The sequence below is a fragment of the Mustela lutreola genome, chromosome 4 (genome assembly GCF_030435805.1).
Source record: "Mustela lutreola isolate mMusLut2 chromosome 4, mMusLut2.pri, whole genome shotgun sequence".
NCBI classification, from domain to species: domain Eukaryota; kingdom Metazoa; phylum Chordata; class Mammalia; order Carnivora; family Mustelidae; genus Mustela; species Mustela lutreola.
In genome coordinates this window covers 108717767-108743563 of record NC_081293.1, presented here as the reverse complement: position 1 = coordinate 108743563, position 25797 = coordinate 108717767, and the positions used below count along the sequence as shown (strand labels likewise).

At 58.4% G+C, this 25797-nt stretch overlaps 1 protein-coding gene across 3 annotated transcripts in view; it reads left to right on the top strand.

Moving 5' to 3' along the window:
* CCM2 (CCM2 scaffold protein) overlaps positions 1–24413 on the top strand; it is a 40813-nt gene extending 16400 nt beyond the window's left edge. For 2 of the 3 annotated variants that reach the window (XM_059170676.1, XM_059170678.1), the window contains exons 2-10: positions 3869–4042; positions 17111–17194; positions 17625–17811; positions 20517–20653; positions 21309–21444; positions 22398–22455; positions 22592–22730; positions 23015–23153; positions 23965–24413. In XM_059170676.1, coding sequence (XP_059026659.1) covers positions 3869–4042; positions 17111–17194; positions 17625–17811; positions 20517–20653; positions 21309–21444; positions 22398–22455; positions 22592–22730; positions 23015–23153; positions 23965–24239 — 1329 coding nt within the window. In that variant the 3' untranslated portion in view covers positions 24240–24413. The remainder of the gene's footprint in view (positions 1–3868; positions 4043–17110; positions 17195–17624; positions 17812–20516; positions 20654–21308; positions 21445–22397; positions 22456–22591; positions 22731–23014; positions 23154–23964) is intronic. The other variant, XM_059170677.1, reaches the window with a different exon arrangement.
* The last annotated feature ends 1384 nt before the right edge of the window (positions 24414–25797 follow it).

Genomic DNA, 25797 nt, shown 5'->3' with positions numbered 1-25797 from the left:
GGGGCTCCTGGGTGGCTCAGTGGGTTAAAGCCTCCGCCTCTGGCTTGGGTCATGATCTCAGGGTCCTGGGATCGAGCCCTGCATCTGGTTCTCTGCTCATTGGGGAGCCTGCTTCCTCCTTTCTCTCTCTGCCTGCCTCTCTGACTACTTGTGATCTCTGTCAAATAAATACATAAAATCTTAAAAAAAAATTTAAAAAAATCTTTAAAAACAAAAGAAGGTGGACAGTGTTGCAGCACAGGTGTGACATAAAGGGACCCTTGGTCAGGAAGCTTTCAGGAGAGGGTTCGGTGCCTTGCCACGTGCGCCCTCTGAGCTGTCCAGCGGGACAGAGCTATGCCCTTGGTTTCTGCTGCAGCAGGCCTGAGAGCAGTCTGCCTGACCACCAGTCTGGCCGCCGTGCCTCCCCCAGGCTCTACTGCAGCCCTGTGTGGGCCTGGCCGCTGTATGCAGCTGCCCGTCTGCTGGGCCCCGGGAAAGGGACGGAGGCCCCTTCGTTGCAGCCCCAGGGTTGGGCACCTACCAAGTACTCGATAGATGTTTGCTGAGTGTTGGACTTGTGGACGCCCGTGGCCTTGCATATGGAAAGTGTGTGTTCAGGAGCAGTTCTGAACTACGACTAAAGGATCAGGTAAGCTACGTCCTTGAGAAGGTATAGACTTGCACCCAGGCGCTCAGGGTGCCCTGTGCCGTCCCTCCCCTCCTGGCTGCTGGGGACCCCGCAGAGTGTGCCAAGCCTAGCACTGTGTACACCCAGCCAGCAGGTGTGTCATCTTGTGATGAACTCCAGGCCGCAGGCGGGGCCCACTGCCCCGTGAGTGGTTGTGCTCATTCTTCCAGAAACACATTGCTCATAAGTCAGACACTCTGGTGCAGACGTTAGCCTCTGAGAGCCATGGAGGAGATGCACCTGCTCCGAGCCCGGGCGCCCCAGCTGAGTGGCTAACCAAGCTTCAGCTCAGCAAATCTAGGCCAGCCTGGCCCCTGGGCGCTCCTCTGGGAAACGCTCAGCAGCCAGACCAAGTGTTTAAGAGCCACCTTCTAGGTCCCCAACTTCAAAAGTGGTTTCTAGCATAAAATGGAAGATTTTATAGGATAGGTAAGGATCTCAGGCTTGTTTCCAACTAGTCCAGAAAGATCCCCCCAGTTATCGAAGCGGCCAGTAATCTGTGTGCCGCAGAAGCCCCATGTCCCTGCCCTGGACCCTCAGGGCCTCATATCTTCACAGAATATTCAGGCTCAGGTGGACCCCAGGCTGCACCCAGTGCGGGGCTCCATTATTGAAGGGACATCATCACCGTTGTGCTCCTTCTGGGGGCTGAGTTGGTCCTTGTCTTGTAGGCTCAGGGATTGTGAGATCCTTTCGGTGGGGATGGTGAGCATCAGCACTCAGTAAAAATTCCTGTGGAGTGAGGAAGGCACACGGGCACTATCAGACGTGCTTTTAAAAACTTGACATCTTGATCTGGAGAATATTGCAAAAATTAAAGGATCTATGATTGTGTTCGGGAACCCTGCTTCTGTGTCAGGATATTCTGAATGGTCTCCCCTGTGTTTCCTTAACCAGAACGTCACTTTACATTTTCGTGTTTAGAGCAGCCTCCGTTCCCAAACCCGGAGTGCCCACCTGGTCGTGGTATTTCTGGAGAGGCGGGGGTGGGGGTGGGAGCGCTGCCTGATGCCAGCAGGGAACCCGCCCCTGACGCGGGCTCAGGTGGCCACAGGAAGGGTCAGGTTTGCCACAATCCGTGTCTCCACCCAGCGGTTTCAGCCTTCCGCCATCAGGGAAAGCTTGTGCAACCACTGAAAGTTGCTGGAGATGTTCACAGCAGCAGCCAGAAGCCTGCAGTGCGGCTGTTCAGGGCAGAGGCTGGAAGCTGGGCACTCCCAGCCACTCCCATGGGGTCACGATGGGCCAGTGGGTGCCCCCGTGCCTCATGGGCTTGTGCCTTGTGGCCGGGGCGGGGGCAGCTTTAAAGGCGGAGCAACTGGCACTGAGCATGCCTTCCAGGCGGCAGGCCGGCGGTTTTCACTGTGGATTTAGTGCTTGTTCACCAGCTTTGGGCTCTTCTCCGGCCTGACTGTGCCCTCTTGAGGTAGGAGCTGTCTCATTCCCCGACGGGGCCTTCCCTATGCCTGGCCAGCGCGGGCACTGAATGCCCACTGACCAGCACCGGTGCTGGGGGTCCCCTGCAGGGTCCCAAGGGGTGGTGGCACAGGAGGACAGGTCGGGCTCCGCCTCGTGAGCGGGGGCCCTGGGCTAGTCGGAGGCCTCTGGAGTGGGCGGTCCGGGTTTCCTCGCCACGGGGGGCCGCACATGTGCCCTGGACCCGGCGGCTGCAGGGGTGAGGCCCCGGATCCTCCCAGTGCCGACGGGCTGTGTGTGCAGACTGCCATTCCATGAGCTGTGCCTCACCCGCAGCGCATGTGGTCTGTGGCCGTGGTGATTTGGCGTGGGCCTTGCGGTGAGAGGCTGACCGTGGCAAACCTGTCCTGTCAGAGTCGTTTTCCTGGTACTCCCAGGAGCAAGGGAGTAACGAGGTGGGAGAGCGCATGTGAGCAGTTGTGTGTGCTGCTGGTCACACTCAGCCTCAGCCTGTGCCCGGCGGGTCGTGGTCCAGGAGGGGGAGCTTTGTGGGGTGGCCAGGGAGAGAGAGGGCGTAGGCACGGGTGTCAGCATCTGTAAGGCTCGTACATTCTGACAGGGTAAGGTGTGCACGTGCCCACCGTCGTTTCTGCCCCTGCGGCGTGCACCTGTCGCAGGAGCTGGAAGGTGCTCTGCACATGGAAGCCGGGGGTCCAGAAGTGCTGCTGACTGGGGTGTGGGCCAGAGGGGCAGCCCCGGTCTGGTGTGGCCTGCCAGGCTGGGGTAGGGCTGGTGAAACGTGGTGTTTGCTTTCCTACATTTCCAGGGTCATTTTCAACTTAAAATTTACTGTAGCTGTTTGGCCCATTGTGGCCGAGCGTTCCCCATCCCTCCCCATGTGAGCTGCCCACAGTGCCCACCTGCTCCCATGCAGCACCCCCCACTCTCCCCACTCTTGGCCATACCCCGAGATTGTGCGGGCTGAAACTCTAGGGACTGAGGAGAACCGGGCCTGGACAGACCCCAGGGCGGGCAGGCTCCTCGCAGATGCTCCATCCCTTCTGCAGCCCGTCCGTGTGCCTGGGAGGCCCTGGGCATCCTATCTTAGCTGATGCGTAAGCGGCTGCCGGCCGGAGCGGCCTCGTCCTTGCATGAAAACCTTGCTGAGGTGGAGAACAGGCAGTGTAGGCAGCTGGAGAGGCGAGTAAGCGAGGCCCCCAGCTCACACTGCGTAGGTTTCCTTGGGTGGGAGGTTAGCCTCCGTGGTGCGGGTTGCCCAGTGCCGTCAGCGCCCTGGGGCAGAGAGGCCCTGGGGGTGGGAAGGGCTTGCGGAGCACAGATAGGGCACAGGGAGCGGGTGGGCTTTCGGCTGCTGAGGTGTGTCCTTTGCTGAGGCCGGGGTGCCTGCTCCGGGGTCCTGGAGCGAAGGGACCTGCTGGAGCCAGGGGCTCGGGTGACACTACGTTGCTGTCTTCTGGGGGGTCCCCCCCTTCCTGCCCTTTACCGAGCCATGAGATTACTCGCCCGGAGAGCGTGCCCTCACCTTTCCGAGTGTCCGAGAGCCAGTGGAGGACGGACCCCCCACTCCATGTGCCCAAGGCGGCACCAGCCCCCACCCTGACCCTATCTGGCATTCTTGGTACCGTCCTCCCCGGGCCGCACAGGCAGCCCCTTTGCATGGGGACCGTGGTGGTGGCTTGGCCACATTGGCATGTGCGCTGTGGGGGCTGTGCGAAGCCTTCGTGAATAACAACCTCCAACCCTTGCCGTTTCTGCCTGCAGCCTGGAATTGTGTCGCCTTTTAAACGAGTGTTCCTGAAAGGTGAAAAGAGTCGAGATAAGAAAGCCCATGAGAAGGTGACAGAGCGACGCCCTCTGCACACTGTGGCGCTGTCCCTGCCCGAGCGCGTGGAGCCTGACAGGCTGCTGAGTGACTACATCGAGAAGGAGGTGAAGGTGAGTCCAGCTGTGGGGTGTGCCCCCGCTGTCCTGCCGGCGCTGCTGTGGCAGGTGACTGTGCCCACGCTCCACGTTCCAGTTCGCTGGCCCCATTTCCAGCTCTTTCTACAGGAGCAGCCGCCTCATTTCTCTCGAGGGCGGGCGTGTGTGTGCCGAGTCCCCAAATCCTGTCCGGTCCTGTGTGCAGGCACCTACGGATAAGCGTGGCACGCTGGGCCCCCAAACACACTGAGTGCAAGTGAACCCGGGAGAGGGGCTGCGGTCTCGAGGTCAGGGTGGTGGAGGGGCTCTGCCAGGAGTGGGGCGCCTGCGCTTGGAGAGGGTGCCCGGGAGGGTGGGGCTGCGGATTGCATGGAGCCAGTCCGCTTCGAGTCCCCTCAGGGGATGCAGAGCTCTCCAGTCCCAGCCCCAGTTGGGGAAGGTGTGGGGCGGTGGTGTCCTCGGAGGGGTTTCTGTTCTTGCCTGGCCGTCAGGTGACAGGGGAGGTGGGTGGTGTCCCCATCAGAGACAGGACTGGGGAGGCTCAGCTGTGGGGACACTTGGCACAGAGGAGGGTTGGAGCAACCGCGAGTGAAGACACGAGGCTAACCTGGGTGCGGAGTGGGAATCTCCTGCCCCCCTCCCTGCTGCGCTTCCTGAACACCTGTGCAGGCCTGTCTCACATGGGGGTCCTGGGGTGCTCTCGGGAGGGGGGGGAGCTGGGGTTACCGCCCGCCAGGCTGAGCACAGCCGGCGACCGTGCCTGTGCGCGTGGCTTCCGTTGGGGCCAGCGTGGATTTGTACATATTCAAGGAGATAGAGCCTGCAGCAAACATGGGACAGAGATGTGGGCCTGGCCGCCAGCCACACGGGAAACTGGGGGTCAGTGTAACGTCCTTGGAGAGGTGAGAGCAAACACGGTGATCTCAGAAGTTCCCAGGCTTCACTTCTGAATAAAGAGGGGTGGACGGGAGTTTTTAGAATGAGATGTACGTCCATGTGTGTCTTAACACGTTCATTAGAGGGCTCGAAGGAGAGTCCAGAAAGGCGCCCAGAGGAGTGGCCAGAAGGTGAAGAGAGGAAATCAGTCAGCGGGAGACAGAAGAGCAGATGGAGATGGAGGGCCCACGAGGGGGGCCCAGCAGGAGGAGAGGCAGCGCTCACGCGGAGACGTGGGGCCTGTCGCAGAGTGGGCCAGCGCGACCTCACGGGACGAACGTGTCCCACCACGGTGATCAGGCGGGCCCAGTTCTGAGGGAGACATGGGAAGACTGCTGCCTCACAGCGTGGGACACACCGTGAAGGCGAAGACACAGGTCCAGAGCACAGGGTTCCCTCTAGAAAGGAGCCAGGGGGGTTCCTGGTGCAGCACAAGAGCGCAGGCCCCGGCAAGACTCTGAGGGCCGAGTGTAAGCGCCTCTGGGAGAGGCAACAGGATGTTTTTATGTGTGGGGAGAGGCTGGGGAAGACCTGGGAAGAGTCAGAGCCATATGTGAGGACAGCGCAGGTATGGGTTAAGGAAACCCTGGAAGAGAAAAGTTGGGGATTTCTGCTTCCAGAAGGTGTGGTGCATGTGCCTCTCCCTGGGCGTGTCACTTTGCACAACGACAGTCCTGGATGCTCCATGCGGTGACTGTCGGCTCCTTTGCGAGATGGACACAAGGCAGCCACACAGGGACCTGGGGGCCCCAGGGGAGGCCTCCAGCTTCTCTTTGTCCTCATGTGCCCCAGGTGTGGAGTTGAAGAGGCTGGCAACCCAGAAACACAGACAGGTGCTGCCAGACCCCACCGAAAGCTGCTCCGTCGGGACCAAAGAGCAGCAGAGGGGTGTCAGCCACGGCCGAGCAGGGCAGCACCCACCTGGGGGAGGCCGGGCCGGGAGCAGGGACTTTGGTCCCTAATGAACCCGGGTGGGACCGGAGTGTCCGTGGGGCCCCAGGCGCGCCAGAAAGTCTGCCATGCCCCGAAGGACAGAGGGGCCACCTTGGCGGAAGCTGTGGGACCAGAGCACATTCTCCAGCTTGTGTGTTGTTGGAGTCCTGGCTGGAGGGGCTGAGAAACTGTTCCGGGGAGTCGTGTCTGAAATGTCATTCATTTGGCAAAAGACAAACTTAGAGGTTTAAGAAGTGGAGCGCGCTGTGAGCAGGGTGAACCCAGAGCCGTGCACGCCAGTGTGTCCCCTTGAAACTTGTCAAGAGCAAAGCCAGCAGGTCTGGAGAGCAGAGAGGGGAGCAGTTTCTCCACTGGGAGATGGGGGTGCCGGCAGCCACAGGGTTGGCTGGCACATGCACTGGCTCCCGAGGAGCGCCCCCCGCCATGTCCTGCGGGCCCTTGCAGCTGCTTTGGACCACTCTGGGACTGACAGGGACGCTCAGGCTGTCATCTGGAATCTGCCGTCAGAAGGTCTCCAGGCCCGTCTGTTCTTACTGGAGGATGTCCTCATGTGTTCAGGGAACGGACACCAGTGCCACAGTCTCTCCCTGAAACAGAAGGGGCGACCTTGCTCTGAAGGGCTGCAGGGCCGGCTCGGAATCCATCACATCGACAGGCCAAGGTAGAAATGTCCTGGCACCCTGTCGGTTGACGCAAGAAGCACATCTGACTCCCATCCATGGTGAAAACTCAGAACAGGATGTGTGTGTATGCGCCACGTTACATGTCCAAACTGAGCTCAAACTTGAATATGCAGTAGCGTTTACAGGCGCTTCAGAGACAGACAGACAGGTACAGCTGGACCCGGACGTGGATGGGGTTTTCTGAGCGCACAGTAGGGGCGCAGAGAAGCACAGATCTGCGTGCTGGGAGCCTGCCACGTCCGTGGGTGGGGGACTCAACCCGATCACCGTGGCATGTGTCCCCAGACCTGTGCAGCGCTTGATATAGTTCTGACTGAAATCCCAGCGAGCTTTTCATGGATGCAGAGATGACTCCAAAATGTGTGTGGAAAGGCAGAAGGAGCAGAACAGCTGAAACGGTTTTGCTGGAGCTGCTGGTCACCCCCAGAGACAGTGTGAGCTTCCGCCCACGCTCCACACCCGAATGCGCAGAAACTCACCGGGGATGGACTGCAGCCGGGCCACACGGGCAGAGGGACAGCCGTACCCGCAGCTGGGGTATGCGTCCGTTCTCACCATGGAAGAGCGTTGCCCCTGCGGGGCTGACCAGCCACCCGGAGCCTGGTTGGCCCCCTTGCGGGACGGTGCCATGTGGGACCCGCGGAGTTGGCCCTGGGACAGGGACTGTGTGCTTAGGCCTGTCCCCCACTGGGTGAGCCCAGCTTGGCCTCCGCCTGCCCTCAGCTGCGCCTAGGCTGAGCTACGGGGGGGCCCGTGCGTCTCTGCTGGGGTCCTATGGCTCGGGGTGGGACCGGGACTGGGCTTTGCTCCATCCCGGGGGTGAACAGGAATGGCTCCTGGCGGCTTTGGAGAGGAATGTGTGTGTCCCCTGCACTCACTTTCTCTCACAAAGAATCCGTCCGGCTCCCTGGTGCAGGCCGTGGTCACGGCCCACCAGTTCTGCAGAGCCAGGCAGGGCGGGAGGTGAAGCCCGCTGTCCCCGTGCCATGGAAGTCCCGGAGGGCAGCTTGCCACGCTGTCGTGGCTGCTGGCAGTGACCCCGTTCCTGCTTCGGAGCCGGGACGGGGGCTTCGGCAAGATGAGTAGCTCCCACGTCCTGGAGGCTACTGGGTCCGCCTGCTCCTGCTCCACAGGGGACGTGGGTCTGGATGCGAGGACACACTGTGGGCCGTCTGGGTCCGGGGGTGCTGGCTTCGTCTCCAGGTCTATAAAGGGTGTCCTGGTCCCCAGAGCGCAGGTGCACCAGGGAGAGCCATTCCTCCGGGGCCGCTGGGGCGTCTCTGCAGCGCACCTGCTGGGGCGCCGTGGGGGCCTTCTCCGGGGCTCCACCTTGCTTCAGCCATGTGTCTAGGGCTGGAAGCCATCAGGGATCTGTCCCTTGTGCCCGAGCAGCGCACTCAGCGGTGTCCTTGTGTGTGTGTATTAGGCGGTGCCCCGGGCTCCCATGTCGTGGGAGCCGGCTCCAGGGCCCCTGCAGGCCATACCCCACGGCCACTCCATGGCCTCTGCTATGGCTCCTGCAGCTGGTGCCACTGTCTGGCGCTGCTCCCTGGGGCCCTGTTGTCCCTGGGCTCCGGGGTGCCTGGTTCTGCGAGCATCTCCTGCTGTCTGCTCCTTCTCGGAGCTCCTGGGCCTTCAGAGTGGGGTGTCTTCCTGGCCCCCAGGGAGCAAGGGGAGCGGCGGCATGGGGTTCCCAGTCTTACCTGGGGAACCCGGTCCAGCAGGCCCACCTCTGAGCCTTTTCAAGCCTTCACCCACAGTTTGCCATGGCCTGTGTGTGTGTGTGTGTGTGTGTTCACGTGTGTGTGTGTGGTGTCGTCTGTTCGTGTGTGTGGTGTCGTCTGTCTTCCAGCATGTGGGGGCGGGCCACTTGTGTGAGCCTGGTGTGTTGAGAACTCGTGCACCCTCCCTGGTGTCCTTGTCCCCATGTGGGAGTCCTGCCCTTCCTTCCATCAGGCCCCGCTCTGCTGCAAGGTTCTTGCCGACTGAGTCCAGCCGTGGGTGCACGTTATCGGAAGGCCACCTCGGGGATGTCCATGGTATCCCGTCAGCAGTGATTTTTGGAAGCACCTTCTGTGCTTGGAGCTGGAACGTGAGCTTGTTGGCACACGTCTGCGCCAGCTGTGGTCCCTGTTGGGCAGCAGGCGTGGTGCCCGAGGTGGTCTGGCTGTCTCATCTTCGGCCTTGCAGGTGCCAGGGCCATTGACAGATGTGACTGCTAGCCCTGCGCCCCCTTGGGGTCTCGAATGCATCATCACGTTCAGGCCTCTGGAACTGTGCCCTTGACTTGCCATGCCCCATGGCGGCTACGGGCCACTGCTGACTCTGTCGGGGCACAGGGCATGCATTGGGGACCTTGCAGGATGATGGAACGCGTGTGGTAAGCCCAGTCCGGGAGGCACACCTGGTCACATCTGGAGTGGTAACAAGGATGACAGCTGCAGTGAAAGTGTCTTACCAAGAATTCTGTCGCCGTGAAGCTCATCTCAGATGATGGCGGCTCCCCTTTCCACAAAGAAAGTAGGCCTCTCTGGAGATGTGCTGGCTGGGTTTGCAGCCGGCAGAGCTAAGGGACAGGGAGGAGATGGTGGCATCATCTCCTGAGGCAGCGACGGGGGCGGGGGCAGTCCTGTGCGTGTGCATCAGGGCCCCGTGAATCAGCAAAGCCCTGAAGCCGGAGTGACCGTTCATGGACAGGATTGTACTGCTTAGGATTCAAAAAGTTGTTAGCAAACGAAATTATTGAGTAAAACTAATAAGATGATATTTTTTTTTAAGATTTTATTTTTATTTATTTGACAGAGCGAGATATCACAAGTAGGCGGAGAGGCAGGCAGAGAGAGAGAGAGAGGAGGAAGCAGGCTTTCCACGGAGCATAGAGCCCGATGTGGGGCTCGATCCCAGGACCCTGGGATCATGACCTGAGCCAAAGGCAGAGGCTTTAACCCACTGAGCCACCCAGGCGCCCCGATGATTTTTTTTTTTTTTTAAAGATTTTATTTATTTGAGGGAGAATGAGTGAGAGAGAGCATGAGAGAGAAGGTCAGAGGGAGAAGCAGACTCCCCAAGGAGCTGGGAGCCCGATATGGGACTTGATCCTGAAAGTCCAGGATCATGACCTGAGCTGAAGGCAGTTGCTCAACCAACTGAGCCACCTAGGCTGAAGGCAGTTGCTCAACCAACTGAGCCACCTAGGCGCCCAAGATGATTTTCTTTTCTTTCTTTTTTTTTTTTTTTTTTTTTTTAAGATTTTATTTATTTATTTGACAGAGAGAGTGAGCACAGGCAGGTAGAGTGGCAGGCAGAGGCAGAGGGAGAAGCAGGTTCCCTGCTGAGCAAGGAGCCCGATGTGGGACTCCATCCCAGGAGGCTGGGATCATGACCTGAGCCGAAGGCAGCTGCTTAACCAACTGAGCCACCCAGGCGTCCCCCAAGATGATTTTCTAATATGGTAAAATATACATGGCAGAGGGCCTGGGAGGCTCAGTCAGTTGGGCATCTACCTTCCGCTCAGGTCATGATCCCAGGGTCTGGGGATGGAGTCCCGTATCGGACTCCATGCTCAGCGGGGAGCCTGCCTCTCCCTTTCCCTCTCTGCCACTCTCCCAGCTTATGTGCTGTCACTCTGTCAAATGAATATATAAAATCTTTATGACAAAATTTTCATTTTAGCTCTTTTTAACCAGGTTTAAGTGTGCGGTTCACTGGCATTAAGCATGCTGCCGGTGCTATGGGGCCACCACTGCCCATGTCTGAAATGTTCTCAGATCCCCGAACGGAACTCTGTCCTCACGAAACTCCAGCTCCCTGTCCTGTCCCCGGCGCCCCCCACTCTGCTCTCTCCTGTGTGGATTGGACCACGCTGGGGACTGTGTGCACGTGGAGTCACACGGTGTGTCCCTGTGTGACTGGCTCTTCCCGCTCCGTCTCACGTCCCCCTCTGGCAGCTGTGTTGTAGGAGGTGTAGGAACTTTCTTTTTAACGCTGAGGACAACTCTGTGTATATACCCTCATTTCATTGATACGTCCACACGTCAGCATGGTGACGTTTCCGTCGTTTCTGACTGTTGTGAACTTGCTGCCGTGCACATGGGACCCAAGCGTCTGTCCAGTCTCTGTTTTGGCTTCGTCGCTCTTGGTGGTGTTCAGTGGGCTCCCTGCCCAGCGTGAAGCCCAATGCAGGGCTTGAACTCATGACCCCGAGATCAAGACCTGAGCTAAGATCGAGAGTTGGACACTTAGCCGGCTGAGCCGCCCAGGCACCCTTTGCTTCCTTGCTGCTTTGTTTTCTCGTGTGACGATACATGTGACCGAGTTTCCTGCCTTAACCATCTTCAAGTGCACAGTTTGGAGCAGTAAGTACGTTCGTGCTGTTGGGTGGCCATCGCCACCGTTCACCTCCGTCCATAACTTTTCCTCTTGTAAACCCAGAGCTCTCCCAGCATCAGAACCGGCCCTCCCCAGCCCCGCTAGCCTCCGCTCTAGTGTGTGTCCGGGCATCCGCGGAGCTCTTGCACAGGAGAACAAAACTGCAGGCCGATTTCAAGGAGCGCAATGCCACGGAGGCCCCTCCCTGCTGCAGCACACTGCGGGGTCCCTTCCTGTTCAGAGGCTGAGTCATGTCCCATGGCGTGGACGGGCTGCAGTCGGTGTCGCCACCGTCGGTCAAGGGTCATTGGCTGTCTTTCACATTCTCGTGGTTAGGGTGTCACTGCTGCGACAGCGGCGAGCTCTCGAAGGTCCTGCTTTCCGTCTTTCAGGTGTATCCCTGGAAGCGGGGTCGCTGGGTCCTGCGGAGACTATGGTTCTCAGCGTTTGGGGAACTCACACCGTTTTCCGGGCCGCTGTGACATTTTGTGCTACTGCTGGCGTGTCCCGGTCCCGCCGCACCACGTCCTCGCTGGCACATTACTGTAGGTCTCGCTGGGAGCCGTGGCGGTGGGTGCGCGAAGCGGCCTCTCCCTGTGGCTTTGATTTGCATTTCCGTAGGGACTAGTGATGCTGGCATCTTTTCGTGCACTTGTTGGCTGTCTGGGTCTTCAGAAAAATGTCCGCTTGGAGCCCTTTGCCTGCTTTTAATCAGCTTGGTTAGTTTCGGGTTGTTGGGATGTAGGTGATCTCTGAGTGTTCTGGGGACCACTGCGCATCACATGTGGCTGCAAACACCAGCTCCCGTAGGCAGTCGTCGCCCCACTTTGTTGCTTATGGTCTTTTTTTTTTTTTAATTTTTAAATTTTTTTATTGTTGCTTATGGTCTTTGATGCACAAACATTTTTAATTTCGTTGAGGTCCAGTTTGTCTCTTTTGTTTTATTGCCTGTGCTTTTGGTGTCGGAACCAAGAAATCGTTGCCAAATCCAATGTCATGAAGCTATTTCTCGGTTTTCTTCTAAGACTCAGAGCTTTGGGTGTTATATTTAGACGGTTCATCCGTTTGAATTATATTTTATATACGGTGTGAGGTAAGGGACCATCTTCTTTCTTCCCTGTGTGGACCTCTCGTTTTCCCAGCACTGTTTGTTGAAAAGACTGTCCTTTCCCTATCAAGGGTCTTGGCTGCCTTGTCAGACATCAACTGACCATGTATGTGAGGGTCTCTTTCTGGACTGTGTTCCACCCCATCAGTCTGTATGTCTTACGCCAGCACCACATTGTTCAGTCATCATAACTTTGTAGTAAGTCTGGAATCTGGAACTGTGAGAATAGATGAAACTTAATACGGATTGGTGTGAACAGGCATCTGCATTTGGTGGACACGTGCACATAAGCGGATGGAAAGGCACTGGCCAGCTGCAGCACTGTGGGAACGCTCTGGAATGTTTATTGGTGAGAAGCTAAGTGTGAGCCAGTGGTTACATGTGCCGCTTATTTACTCTTAAACCGCTCTCTCAGAGGGAGATTCCTAGCCCTAGAGAGGGTAGGGAAGCCAGTGCACAGCTCAGCTTTATTCCCTTTCCTCAGCCCCCAACTGAGAGAGGATGAAATATAGAACTTCCCAGAATGAGTGTGTGTCTCCCGACAGAGCTGCCCGGCACACACGGACAGTTGCTGAAAGAAGCTTTCGTGAAGTTTCAGCCACTTGACTTGTGTCTGCTGCTCTGTTCTGGGTGCCCTGCCGCCCGTTCTTCTCGTGTGAGCAGGTGGTGGCCGGGCACAGCCCTGGGCGCACCAAATTGGGCCCGTGTCCACGTTCCTTGCACTCAGTAATCCCCAGAGGGACCTGTTTGGTTCCTCAGTCAGAGAGAGTGTCTTTGAGCACAATGGTTGGGTTTCTTCCCTCCCAGTCCGTACCTTTTCCTTCTTTTTCTTGTCTTATTGCATTAGGTGGGACTTCTGGGAGTGCTGGAAAACAGTGGTTAGAGGGAATATGTTTATATTTCTCCTGATCTGAAGCAATCTTTAAGCATCTCACTGTTAATTAGGATGCTGGCTGTAGGTTTTTTACACGTTCTGTATCAGTTTGAGGAAGTTTCTTTCTATTCCTCGTTTGATGATATTTTTGTCATGAACGGGCATTGGATGTTGTCAAATGCTTTTCTGCATCTGTTCATCTGATCATATGATTTTTCTTCTTTAGAGTGTTGGTGTGTGATGGACTACATTAACTTGTTTCTGAATTTTGAATCAGCCTTGCCTTCCTGGGATAAATGCAACCAGGTCATTGTGTATATTTGTTATCTTAAATAATTTATATCTTTATATCTCATTGGATTCTATTTGCTAATATTTTGTTCAGGATTTTCGCATTTATGTTTATGAGAAATATTGATCTGTGATTTTTCTTTTCTTGTAGTATCTTTGACTTGGATATTGGGGTTGATGTTTTCTCTGTTTTTATTTTCTGGAAGAGATTATAGAGAATTGGTATCGTTTCCTCCTTTAGTGTGTGGTAGAATTCACCTGTGAACCTGTGTGGGCCTGGTGCTGTTTTAGAAGGTTATTAATTACTAATTAATTCAGTTTCTTTTTTTTTTTTTTAAAGATGTTATTTATTTATTTGACAGAGAGAGATCACAAGTAGGCAGAGAGGCAGGCAGAGAGAGAGAGAGGAGGAAGCAGGCTCCCTGCTGAGCAGAGAGCCCGATGCGGGACTCGATCCCAGGACCCTGAGATCATGACCTGAGCTGAAGGCAGTGGCTTAACCCACTGAGCCACCCAGGCACCCAGTTTCTTTAATAGATCATGCACCTACTCAAATTTCTTTTTATGTGTGTTTTGGTAGTTGTGTCTTTCTTCCTTGGTTGCTTTTGTTTTTGTTTTGTTGATTTTATACTCATGAAAGCAACTCTCTGATAATGGATTAAAGATTTTATTCATTTATTCAGGCTCCCCATTGAGATTGAAGCATGGGCTTCGATCCCAGGACCCTGAGATCATGACCCAAGCAGAAGGCAGACACCCAACTGACTGAGCCACCCAGGTCCTCCTAAAGATTTTGCATTCCTAGAGATTTTATTTATTTGTTTGGCAGAGAGAGTGAGAGAGCACAAGCAGGAGGAACAGTAGAGGGAGAGGAAGAAGCAGGCTCCCTGTGATGTGGGACTCTATCCCAGGACCCTGGGGTCATGACCTGAACTCCAGGCAGAGGCTTCACCTTCTGAGCGACGCAGGCGCCCCTACAATTGTGTCTTTCAAAAATTGCATTGTGATTTGGGAACATACTGTGTATGGTTTCCAGGCTTTGAAATTTGTTACGGTGTGTTTTATGACCCAGAACAAGCTGTTTCGCGGTGAGTGGTCACGTGAGCTGAAGGAGCGTGTGTTCTACCGGATGAAGTAGTCTGTAGGTGTTGGTTACATCCTGCTGGCCGAGGGTGTCCCGCTCCCCTGTGTCCTCGCTGAATTTCTGCCTGCTGGGTTGGCGCGTTTCCGACAGAGAAGGGCGCCTTGAAGTCCCTGGTTGCCATTGTGGATTCGTTTCTCTCTCCTTGAAGCTCTGTCTTCGCCTTGTGTGTTGATGCTCTGTGGTCAGGTGCGTACGTGGGAAGCATTGTCATGTCTTCTCGGAGGACCACTTTCATCATGTAAGGTCGCTCTTTAAAGTGGCTTTTCTTGGGCATGTAGTTGGGTCTTGAATTTAAAAAACAATTTTAGGGGCTCCTGGCTGCCTCAGTTGTTCAGATGCACAATTCTTGATCCCAGGGTCATGAGTTTGAGTCGCATGGGGGGTATAGAGATTATTTACATAAAACTTAAAAAAATTTTTTTTTTTAAGATTTTATTTATTTGACAGAGATCACAAGTACGCAGAGAGGCGGGCATAGAGAGGAGGAAACAGGCTCCCCCTGAATGGAGAGCCTGATGCGGGGCTCAATCCCAGGACCCTGGGATCATGACCTGAGCCGAAGGCAGGGGCTCCAACCCACTGAGCAACCCAGGCACAACCCCCACCAAATTTTTTTAAATAAAAAAGTTAAAATTAAAAAACATTTTTAGTAAGCTCTGTGCCCAACACGGGGCTTGAACTCACAACCCTGAGATCAAGAGTGTGTGCACACACTCGTGCTCTCTCTCAGATCAATCAGTCAGTGTTAAAATCCCTCAAATTGTGTTTGTCAGAGAAAGGTTTTATTTCTCTGTTGCTTGAAGGACTGGTTCCCTGGGCACAGATTGCAGGGGGGATGGGTTTTTACCAACGTTTCAGGGTTTCATTCCTCTCTCGCTTTGTAGTTTCTGAAGAAAAGTCTAATATCATTCTTTTTTTTTAAAGTATTTTTATTTATTTACTTGACAGACGGAGATCACAAGTAGGCAGAGAGGCAGGCAGAGAGAGAGGGAGAAGCAGGCTCCCTGCTGAGCAGAGAGCCCTATATGGGACTCAATTCCGTCCCGACCCTGAGATCATGACCTGAGCCAAAGGCAGAGGCTTAACGACTGAGTCACTTTATTTTTTTTTTTAAGAGTTACTTATTTAAAAAAGAGATTTATTTATTTACTTGCAGAGAGTGATAGACTGAGCTCATGTATGCGGGGGTGGGGGAGCAGAGGGAGAGGGAAAGAATCTTAAGCAGGCGCCACAGCGGGTCTGGAGCCCCTGATGCGGGACTGGATCATACGACCCTGAGCTCATGACCTGAGCCCAAACCCAGAGCCGGCCGCTCACTGGACTGAGCCCACAGGCGCCCCATTCTGACCCTTGTTACCCTTGTTCTGCAGGTAAGGTGCTTTTGTCCTGGGGCTTACCGCAGGTTCTCTCTGTGGTGGTTTACCGCTGGACTCTGATGTACAGGCATTGGGCTGCTTCTGGTTTTATTCCCTTTTCTCCCCGTGTGTGTTCTGCTTGGTGCTCTCGGAGTCCCCAGATCTGTGGTCTGGAGCCCGTTTGTTGTGAGTGCTTCTGGTCATCCCACCACACGCCCGGCCCCACTTTTGGAACTTAGTGACCGTTCTTGGACATCCTGTTCCATCTTCTTCATACTTTTCCCTCTTTGCTTTCCATTTTGGGAAGTTTCTGTTGACCTATCTTCACACCTGCATGCCCATTGACCCGTCCCTTGGCTGTGTCCAGCCTGCAGATGTGTCCATCAGTGGAACCGTCAGTCTGTTTCTGTTACGGTGGGTCGTTGGCATTTCACATCGGTCCATGGTTAGTGTTTCGATCTCTCTGCTTACATTATATACGAAGCATGATATCCACTTTTTCTGTTAGAACCCTTAGCACAGTAATCCCACTGCTTTATTTATAAATTGTATTTTATTTTTTTAAAGATTTTATCTATTTGAGAGAGAGAGCAAAGCAGGGGGAGTGGGAGGCAGAGGGAGAGGTTGAGAAGCTGAGTCCCCACTGAGCAGGGAGTGTGCCCGACACTGGACTCGATCCCAGGACTCCGAATTCATGACCTGAGCCAAAGACAGATGCTTCACCAACTGAGCCACCCAGGCGCCCCAATGCCACTGCTTTGAACTTTAGGTCCGGTGGCCCCTGAGAACAGCCCTGCCGTGTCTGCGTCTGGTTCCAGCGCTTGCCATGTGTGTTCAGATGGCATTTTGCCCGTGAGCGTGCCTTGCCATCAGCTGGACGTGATGTACAGGGTGACAGGGGTGGTGGCGGACAGGCCTACTGTGTGAGGCCTTGTGCTTATCTGGGGAGGATGACGTGTGGGGAGGCTGCACTCCCCTGTCCTGTGATCAGTCTGTCTTGGTCCTCCCGGGAGCCTGCACCCCGGACCGCGACAGTCACGCGCGCTTCTCGTTCTGTTCCCCCTTTTCCCCCTTTAGGCTGGAGCCAGGGTTTTCCGTCCCTGGCAGAGCTCATTCTCCTTGAGGAAGGGGCCCCGTTAGGGATATCGTCCTCATGGTGTGGGACAGCGGGAAGTGTGGCAGTGTGTCCTGAGCCGGGACACTTTTCCAAGAATTCAGAGCACGCTTCCTAGCAGAGGCCTCCCATCCCTGAGCCAGGCCAGAGGTCTGGTGGCGGAAGGCGGAGGCCAGGCTGTGTCCTCTGTGTGTCCACGACAGTCTGGGCTGATCTTCCCTTCCTCATGGCAGCGTCTCTCCTCACTTTCTTGCAGTACTTAGGTCAGTTGACGTCCATACCGGGATACCTGAATCCCTCCAGTAGGACCGAAATCCTGCATTTCATAGACAATGCAAAGGTAACCCTATCCTTCTGACCCTGACCTCTGACCCCTGGCCTGTGACCCCCCTAACTCTGACCTCTGCCCTCGCACTCTGACCCCAGCTCTTGGTCCTCTGACGCTGGGCCTTCCTGGCTGGGAGGGATGACAGGGACGACCCCGTCCCGTTGTGGCATGGGTATGCTTGGCTCTCGGGCCGTCAAGACCAAACCTGTCTGAATGTGAGCTTTCTTCTCAGGATTTTGCTCCTTGTACTTTTGGGCTGTTTTCAGAATTTACATTGTCCAGAGCGTAGAGCACACCCCACTGGTCTGGGTGAGGGTAGCCGCGGAAGCCGCAGAGCACCCAGGGCGGGCCTGGTGCGGCTGCAGTAGGGTACGGGGCTGCGCATGGGGCAGGGAGCCTGGGGCCTGCGGCGGGCCTATGACTGACGCACTGCGGTCCCCAGCAGAGAGCCCACCAGCTCCCCGGACACCTGACCCAGGAGCACGACGCTGTCATCAGCCTGTCTGCCTACAACGTCAAGCTGGCCTGGCGGGACGGGGAGGACACCATCCTCAGGGTCCCCATTCATGACATTGCCGCCGTGTCCTACGTGCGGGATGACGCCTCACACCTGGTGGTCCTGAAGACAGGTAGGGGCCGGGGCTGGGGCGGGCGTCCTCGGGGGTGAGCCTGGGAATCCAGGGGAGCTCTGGACACAGTTTCTCCGCACTGGGCCGGCCGCCACCCGAGAGTGGGCCTTCGTTCAGTGCTGCCAGTGTGCAGGCCCTGCCTTGGGCCACAGGCGTCCCAAAGCTGGGTTCAGAGAGGAGCCCGGACCATCGCAAAGCGCCTGGTCTGAGAGATGTGCTGAGCATGTCCTTGTAAGAGAGTCAGGAGGAATCTTGAACAAGGCGCTGGCCCCCAGGCCTCTGCTCCTGGTTCCCCCTGCCACCCCTGCCTTCTGGGCTCTCCGGTGAGCCGGCCCCTTCTCACCCCCAGTGCCATGGCCTCTGCCTGGTACCAAATCATTGAGACACGGGGAGAGATGTCACATCCCTCTGGGTGGGCTTCTGAGGCTGGTGCTTCTGAGACCGGTACTGACCCGGGCTCCTTTGGGTGTTCTGGGGCCCTTTGGGGTCCTGAAGCCGTCCATCGCCAAAGCGCCTGTGACAGGGGCCAAGGGGGGCTCAGGTGGTGCAGAGGGTAAATTGTCTGTCTGCCTGAGGTCGGCAGATCGTGGTGGATCTGAGAGATTCCCTAAGAGCCGGGCCCTGGTGAGCCTCCTCGTGTGACCCCTTGAGCTCGGGGGGCTTCCACGGCATAAATCCAGTGGGCTTGCCGTGGGCCCACACACCCCTCTGCGCTCTGCTTCCCCCTCATTGCCCTTCTGTGAACATCTGTTGGACGACGGACATTACTTTAGTTTGAACAACATGAAGCGTTTTAACGTACAGAATGTACAGAAAGGGCTCACTGGCAGGAAGCCCGGACATGGATAACCTGGTATGACATCCAGCTTAGCGGGCAGGAGGGCCGCACTCTCCTACTTCGCAGATGGATTTACCAGAGCACAGAGCTTGAGTGACCGGCGGGGGCCCCAACAAGGCGGTGGAGGGGCCAGCCAGCCTGGGAAGTGGACGGTCCCACAGGAGGCCCGAGGTCTGGGGCATCCTGAGGGGCAGAAGGCCACGGGAAGACCAACCTCTGGGCAGCGCCTGCAGGCATGGAAGCAAGTGGGTGGGGGACTGGGTCCCCCCGCAGGTTTGTTGTACAGTGGGACGCGTATCCATATTCATCTTTGGAGCGAATTGCTAAGAAAGGGGTAGCAGATTTTTTGGAGGGAGAGAATGAGCAGCATAGGAGATCCTTTGCGAAATGAGACGAAAACAGGGATCCAGAGCTTTGAGGGCTTCTGAGTTAAAGGGAGAGAAGGAATCCCTGTGTCCTGGCATCTTCCTCATTTTCGTGGGTGGCCCTGAAAGCGAGGTCCTGCGACCCTGAGTCTGTGTGGCCCCGTGGCCCCAGCGTGCCGTGTGTGAGGTCACACACATGGTGGCCTACAGCTCAGTGGCCGTGACCCTGACATTTATTAAGTGCCCACCATGCGCATCCCCATGCGCGTGCTTCTGCAGGTCCAGGCTTGACTGGTGGCCAGGGCTGTGCGGGGTAGGGAGGGTGTGTGGGGCCGGGTCTGGCTGCAGGGGCTCCGTGTGGTGGGTGACCCGCCGTCCAGGCAGGCCAGGGTGGAGCAGACAGTGCAGACATCTCGAGGAGGGTGTCTCCGTGGGTATAGGAGTCTGAAGCCACGGTTGTGGGGACAGCTGGGGGACTGCGGTCGGGGCCCAGATGGGAGCTTTTCAGAGAGCCCGTCCTTGCTGTGTGGGGCTGTCCTGACCTGAGTATAGCCCCGGAGCTACTTAAAACATTCTAGTAGCCATGGAAAAGGAGAAGGAAGCAAGGGAAATCAGTGTTACTAATATATTTAGCCCTTTGTGTCGACATGTATCAACATGACTGTCATTAACAAGATGTCCCCCGTCTTCTTTGTGCCGCCCCCGGGACGCCGCACATGGCACCATGGGGACTTGCCGCATTTCACATGCTCGGTGCCGGGGGCCCGTGGCTGCGGGGGTGGCAGTGCAGTCCTTGGGTCTGATGGTGGCGTTTGTGGGGCTCACGGGGTGCCCGGCCCCGGGCTCTGCAGGCACACCTGTCCCGAGGGTGGCTTCTGCCTGGTTGCCGGCTCCCAGCCACGTCTGAGCCTCAGAGGGGCACGTCCGGAGGTAGCCGGCGGGGGCATGGGAGGCCTCACTCCCGCCCCTGCTCCCCGGTCTGCTCCCCGGTCTGCTGAGCTCATGTGCCTGTGCTTCCCAGGGTGGGAGCCTCCCTCCCTGCTGTGGGCAGGCCCGGGGTTGCCCTTGTCCGAGGAAGTGCGGAGCCTTAGAAACATGGGCCGGGGCTTGCCCGGTGCACATCCTGTCCTGGACTGTGTCCCCTCACACCCTGGGGCCCACACACCTCGGGGTCCATGTCTGTCAGGCTTGTGCTCATGCCCATGGTTCCTGCAAGTGGAATCCGGGGAATCCCGTCTCATGTGTAGACCGAAAGCAGCTGACTACTGGGCGTTTCATGTCCTAGCCCAAGATCCGCGCACCGTCCGTGGTGGGGACGCCGGGAGGTCCTGCAGAGCGATGGTTCTCAGGAAGCACAGCCAGGGCAGCCTCCAAGGAGCGTGAGGGCAGGGGCAGCTCAGCGGAGGGGGCGAGGGGGCACTCCTGAGTCAGGTGGGCACTGCCCACAGCAGGCTGTGGAGCTCCCACAGCTGCCCTAACTTGCTGCGCTGTTGACTTCTCAGCCCAGGACCCTGGCATCTCCCCCAGCCAGAGTCTGTGTGCAGAAAGTTCCAGAGGCCTCACCACAGTCTCCCTGTCAGAGAGCGGAGTGGGGCCCGTGGAGGCCTGCTGCCTGGTGATCCTGGCCACAGAGAGCAAGGTGAGTAGAGGGCGGGACTTGGGACTCAGGCACCTGTGCTGCCCACAACCTCCCTGGTCTCTTCCTATATCTGTACCCCAAGCCCCTCCCATTACTGACCCAGGCCCCGCCCACCACAGGCCCGCCCCACAGCCCAGCCCCACACCCCAGGCCCCTCCCACACTGACCTGGTCTCTCCCACCTCCTGACCCCTGCCCTTCCTTGTGTGTAGTTTGTCTATAAGACTGTAGGGGGGGACCTCCTGCCTTGGGGACCCTTTGATCACTGCGCCTCCTGGGCTCTGCCCGCCCTCTAGCCGGCAGTTCTTCCTCACGGGGCTGCCTCCCCAGCCTGTCCTCACTGCAGGCCCCTCTGGTGACTGCCCAGTATCAGAGAGGGCTCTGCCTTAACAGCACATGTGTGAGCCGTGTTCCCAGCGGGGAGTGCCGTCCTCGAGCCTGGGGCTGCAGCAGAAGCAGCATGTTGGTGGGCAGGTTGGGGGGACAGGAGGGCTGGCGGTGGACACACCTGGCCCCCTCGGGTCCAGAAAGCCTCCCAGCTGTGGGCTGGTCCACTTGTGGCCCGCTGGGCGGTGGGTGCTGGTGCTGGTTGGGCATCTGAGGAGCCAGGGGGCCAGCAAGCTGCCCAGGAAGGCCCAGCTTTGTCCCCATGGCAGGTCGCTGCGGAGGAGCTGTGCTCCCTGCTGGGACAGGTCTTCCAGATCGTGTACACCGAGTCCACCATCGACTTTCTGGACAGAGCCATCTTTGACGGGGCCTCAACACCCACCCACCACCTATCCCTGCACAGTGGTACGTGACTGTGGGTGCAGTGATGCTGTCCTGTCCCCGTGGCTTTGCGCCAGTGCCTTGTTCCCACACCCTGTTGCTGACGTCCCCGGCGAGCCTGGTACCTTCTTGTACCACATCCCAGGCGGGGAACACCTGATCAGCTCAAGTCCCTTCACCTGCCTGAGAACAGGGGCAGGGGGAGGGGTGTGTGGGGCGGGGAGGAACACACAGACCTCACAGCTACTGGGTGAGGGCTTTTTCCAGGACCGAGGCTGCCGGGTGCTGGCACGTGGCAGCTGCCCCCTCCTCTGAATCTGCAGAGCCCTTAGCCCCATGTTCCACACGCCAGGAGCGCCCTGTGCTCCCGGTCACCCCAACTCCGCGAGCTCAGCAGTGGCGCAGAATGGTATCTGTGCCTCCCACGGTCTGTATCACGTGGACCCAAGGTCCCCTGACCAGTGTTTCCTGAGTAGCGGCTGTGTCCAGGGCTCTTGGTGGGTGAGAGGGGCTCAGCATGCTGGGGTCCCACCTCCCTGCCTGCACGGAGCCCACCGGCTCCAGGCTGGGGGTCAGCCCTGCCTCCGACCTTCTCTGCTCCGCCGTTATCCGACCTCTGGGATCCCACTCCTTGTCTGAAGTGAGCAGAGGGGACAAGGTGACACCCTGGGACACTGCACGGCAGCTCCAAGTGGCCCTTGTCCTATCCTTGGCTCTTGGGGAGTGCCCTTCAGTCCCCCATTTGGAGCTTTGTGCTCTGGCCCACACCTGCAACAGGTGGTGGCCGTCGGTGGAGAATGCCTGCAGGGGGAGCCGGTGGGGGGCTGCCTGAGGCTGCCGCGGGGGGGGGGGGGGCTTTGCCCAAGAAGGCCTGCAGACCCCCGCCAGGGCCCACATCTCGTGGGGTGTGGGGCCCGGGGACTCAGGGCCCCTCCGCCCGCCCGTAACCCGAAGCCTGTGTTCTGCCCCCTTCGCAGATGACTCCTCCACCAAGGTGGACGTGAAGGAGCCGTACGAGACAGACGTCAGCGCTTTGTGAGTCCCCGGCCCCAGCCGGCCCCCCACGAGCATGCGGGCGCCCGGGTCAGAAGTGCAGCTCTGCGGGGGGGCGGGGATCCTGGGCCTCAAGGTGAGCTTGGGAGCCCCGTGCCCATGGCTCCTGTCCTTGCAGCTCCTTCCCTGAGTGCGCGCATGTAGGCGGCGTGTCGCCCTTGTCCTTCTGCATGCAGACGGCACCGCACGCCAAGACTGCCAGCGAGAGCGAGCTGAGCGCCACGGCCGCCGAGCTGCTGCAGGACTACATGCTGACGGTGTGCGCTTGCGCGCAGGGCTCGGAGACGGGGCGGGGCGAGGCCGGGCGAGCTGGGGGGGGGGGTGCGGCTTGGGCGCATGGGGGAGGGGCGGGGGGACAACCGCTGCCCCCCCCCCACCCCCTGCCCACCGTTGCTGACCCGCACCTGGTTCTGTACGTGTCCCTGGGCTCCTTGTGGGCGCACTCTCCGGGGTGCCCCGGGTCGAGTGGGAGCCGCTGCCTGGGCTGGCAGGGGGCACCGTGGGCACCGCTCACTGCCGCACCTCTGCCCGCCCTGGGCAGCTGCGCACCAAGCTGTCCTCCCAGGAGATCCAGCAGTTCGCCGCGCTGCTGCACGATTACCGCGACGGGGCTTCTGTACACGAGTTCTGCATCAACCTGCGGCAACTGTACGGGGACAGCCGCAAGTTCCTGCTGCTCGGTGAGCCCTGCCGGGGGTAGGGGTGCGGCCGGGGCATCGAGGGTTCCGCTGGGGATCCGCTGCCCAGAGCGCTTCCTAGAGAATGTCGCTCCTGGAGCAGGGGATGGAATGGGGCTCCTGGGGCGGGGTGGGGGGGGCATGGTTCTCGAGGGGCTTTCGGTGGGTGACCAGCAATTTGCTGGGCAGAGAAGTGGACCCTGTTTCTGGGTAGAAGCACTGGCCGTTGGGATGTTGGCCCTGAGAGCTGGGTGGGCAGGGTGGCCAGGCTGTACACCTGCCTGCACCCTCCGGGTGACTGGGTGGCCTTGTCTCCCACATGCTGAGCCTAGAGACCCCATGGGCTGATGGGGGCTGGTGGAGGCTCCTGAGCCCTGCCCCCACCATCCAAGGGGGTGGGTCATACCCTTCTCAACAGCCACCCAAGGGCTCGCCACTCACTGAGAGGTAGGGCAGGAGGCCTGGCCTGCTGCGTCTGGTCTGAGCTCCTCTGACCCTGTGGCCTCCCCACCAGGGTCAATGCAGCCAGGGCTGGGGTCCCAGGCCCCAGCCCCAGCTCTGTTTCTTTCTGGCTTATTCTTGTAGAAGTGGGTAGTGCCCCTAGAGGTCAGCTAGCCCCTTCTGTTCTATATCCAGGCCTATGAGTGAACTTAACGCCAGCCCAAGGGAGGACATGGGGTCAGACACTTGTTGCAGTGCTGGGACCTGGTGGGCCTGCGGTGCCCGTTGAACTGGGCTGGATGCGGGCAGGCCGGGTGGGCAGACTCGTTCTCCCCATGGGAGGCCCAGCGTCAGCCCCACTCTGTGTCCACAGGTCTGCGGCCCTTCATCCCAGAGAAGGACAGCCAGCACTTTGAGAACTTCCTCGAGACCATTGGGGTGAAGGACGGCCGAGGCATCATCACCGACAGCTTTGGCAGGTACCGGCGGGCCCTGAGTTCCGCCTCCACGGGCACCGGGAACAGGGCCGCGGGTAGCTCCGATGACCAGTCTGCACCCTCAGAAGGGGACGAGTGGGACCGCATGATTTCGGACATCAGCAACGACATCGAGGCTCTGGGCTGCAGCATGGACCGGGACTCGGCCTGACGGTGCCGGGAGGGGCCTGCCGCTGCGCCCTCTACTGTGAAGGACCGGCCCGGGCGCCAGTGCCCGCGGCCTGCTCCAAGAGGGGTCCTGGGGGTCCTTTCGGTTTTGCACATGACATTCCTGTCGAAACTCTCAGAGACCTTCAAAGAAGTTTACTGCGATGTGAATAATTCATTTCTGGTCCCAGCATGCTTCTGGTCTCATGGGGTGGGAGCCAGGCCCGCACGTCTGGGCTAGCCACTGTGGCCTGGGGGCCGGCTGCCCTTTGGTGCTCATCGCAGCAAGCCAGGTGGATGGGATTGGGGCTTTTGCTGCATGGACGTGGGGTGGGCAGCAGGGGGCCTGGGCGCTGGTGCAAGTGTCAGGTTCTTGCCCCTGGGAGTGGCTTCCGGATTCCTGAGTGTGGTGCCTGCCTTCGGCCTCTCACCCGAGTCCTCCAGTTCTCAGTCTCATTGCCACCAAGGTGGTCTCCACTGCAAACTTGTTACCCAATCCCTTGCCAAAAGCATCTCATCTTAGAGCCCAGGGACCCAGGGTCCTGGTCTCCAGGGGGCTTAAGGCTGGGGAGGGGGGCACCGTGTTCCTAGGTCTTCCCTGAGCGGGGTGCCTCCCCTGCCGTTGGCACATGGGAAGGCAGGGGTGGCCCTGGAGACATCCTCCTTACCTAGAAGGTGCCTCTGTCCTGGGAGACCCCTGACAGCACGTTTGGGAAGCCCCGAACTGAGTGTGGAGGGGTGCTGGTGTCCCGGAGAAGGGAGGACAGCCCTGGGCAACTAGTGAGGCCATGGGGGGGCCAGGTGGGATCTGGCTCTTGGCCAGGGGCAGGTTGGGATGGGAGGAAGGCTCTCAGACTTGGTTCTGGTGTGGGGTGTCCAGGAGCTGGTCGTGGACGCAGGCCGGCAGAGCTAAGGGGAATGGGATAGGTCTCCAGACATGAATGCAAATCAGCCTGCTCTGGAAGCATTTGGAAGAGCTGAAGTCATCCAAGCAGGGCCAGCCCACCCTGGGTGTGAGTGGCCGTAGCAGGCAGTCCAGGGTGGGTGGACTGTGGAACCAGTTCTGAGTGTCCTGTGTAGACGGCAGGAGCCGCTCCCTTCTCTCCAGGGGCCCACCTTTGTGGGTCACTGGACTTTGGAGAAGAGGGAGCATGGAGAGCATGGACGGCCACTGCAGAGCTGGGTGCCAGGAGGGCCAAGAACTGGTTGCTGCCCCTCCCCCCACCCAGGAACCGGCTTTCCCTGATAAACCTGCCCAGCCTGAGAGTCTGGGGAGTTCCTTCCCAAACCCAGCCCCCAGGCCCAGGCTTGGGCCACAGCTGGGTGCCTGCTCACCATCTCTGGGTAGGGTGGGCACCGTGGACACAGTGGGGGTGGGGGAGGAGGGACCCCCCACCACCACCTGGAGTCACTGGACGGATCCCACCCTCTGGGGACATGGTGGGGAGAGGACTCCCAGTCTCTGGGGCCACCGGAAGGCCACACCCTCCAAGGGGGGCCAGACCTCCACCCTCTGGGACTATCTGCACGGATGGACGCAGGAAGCGTCTCTGCCCCTCTGC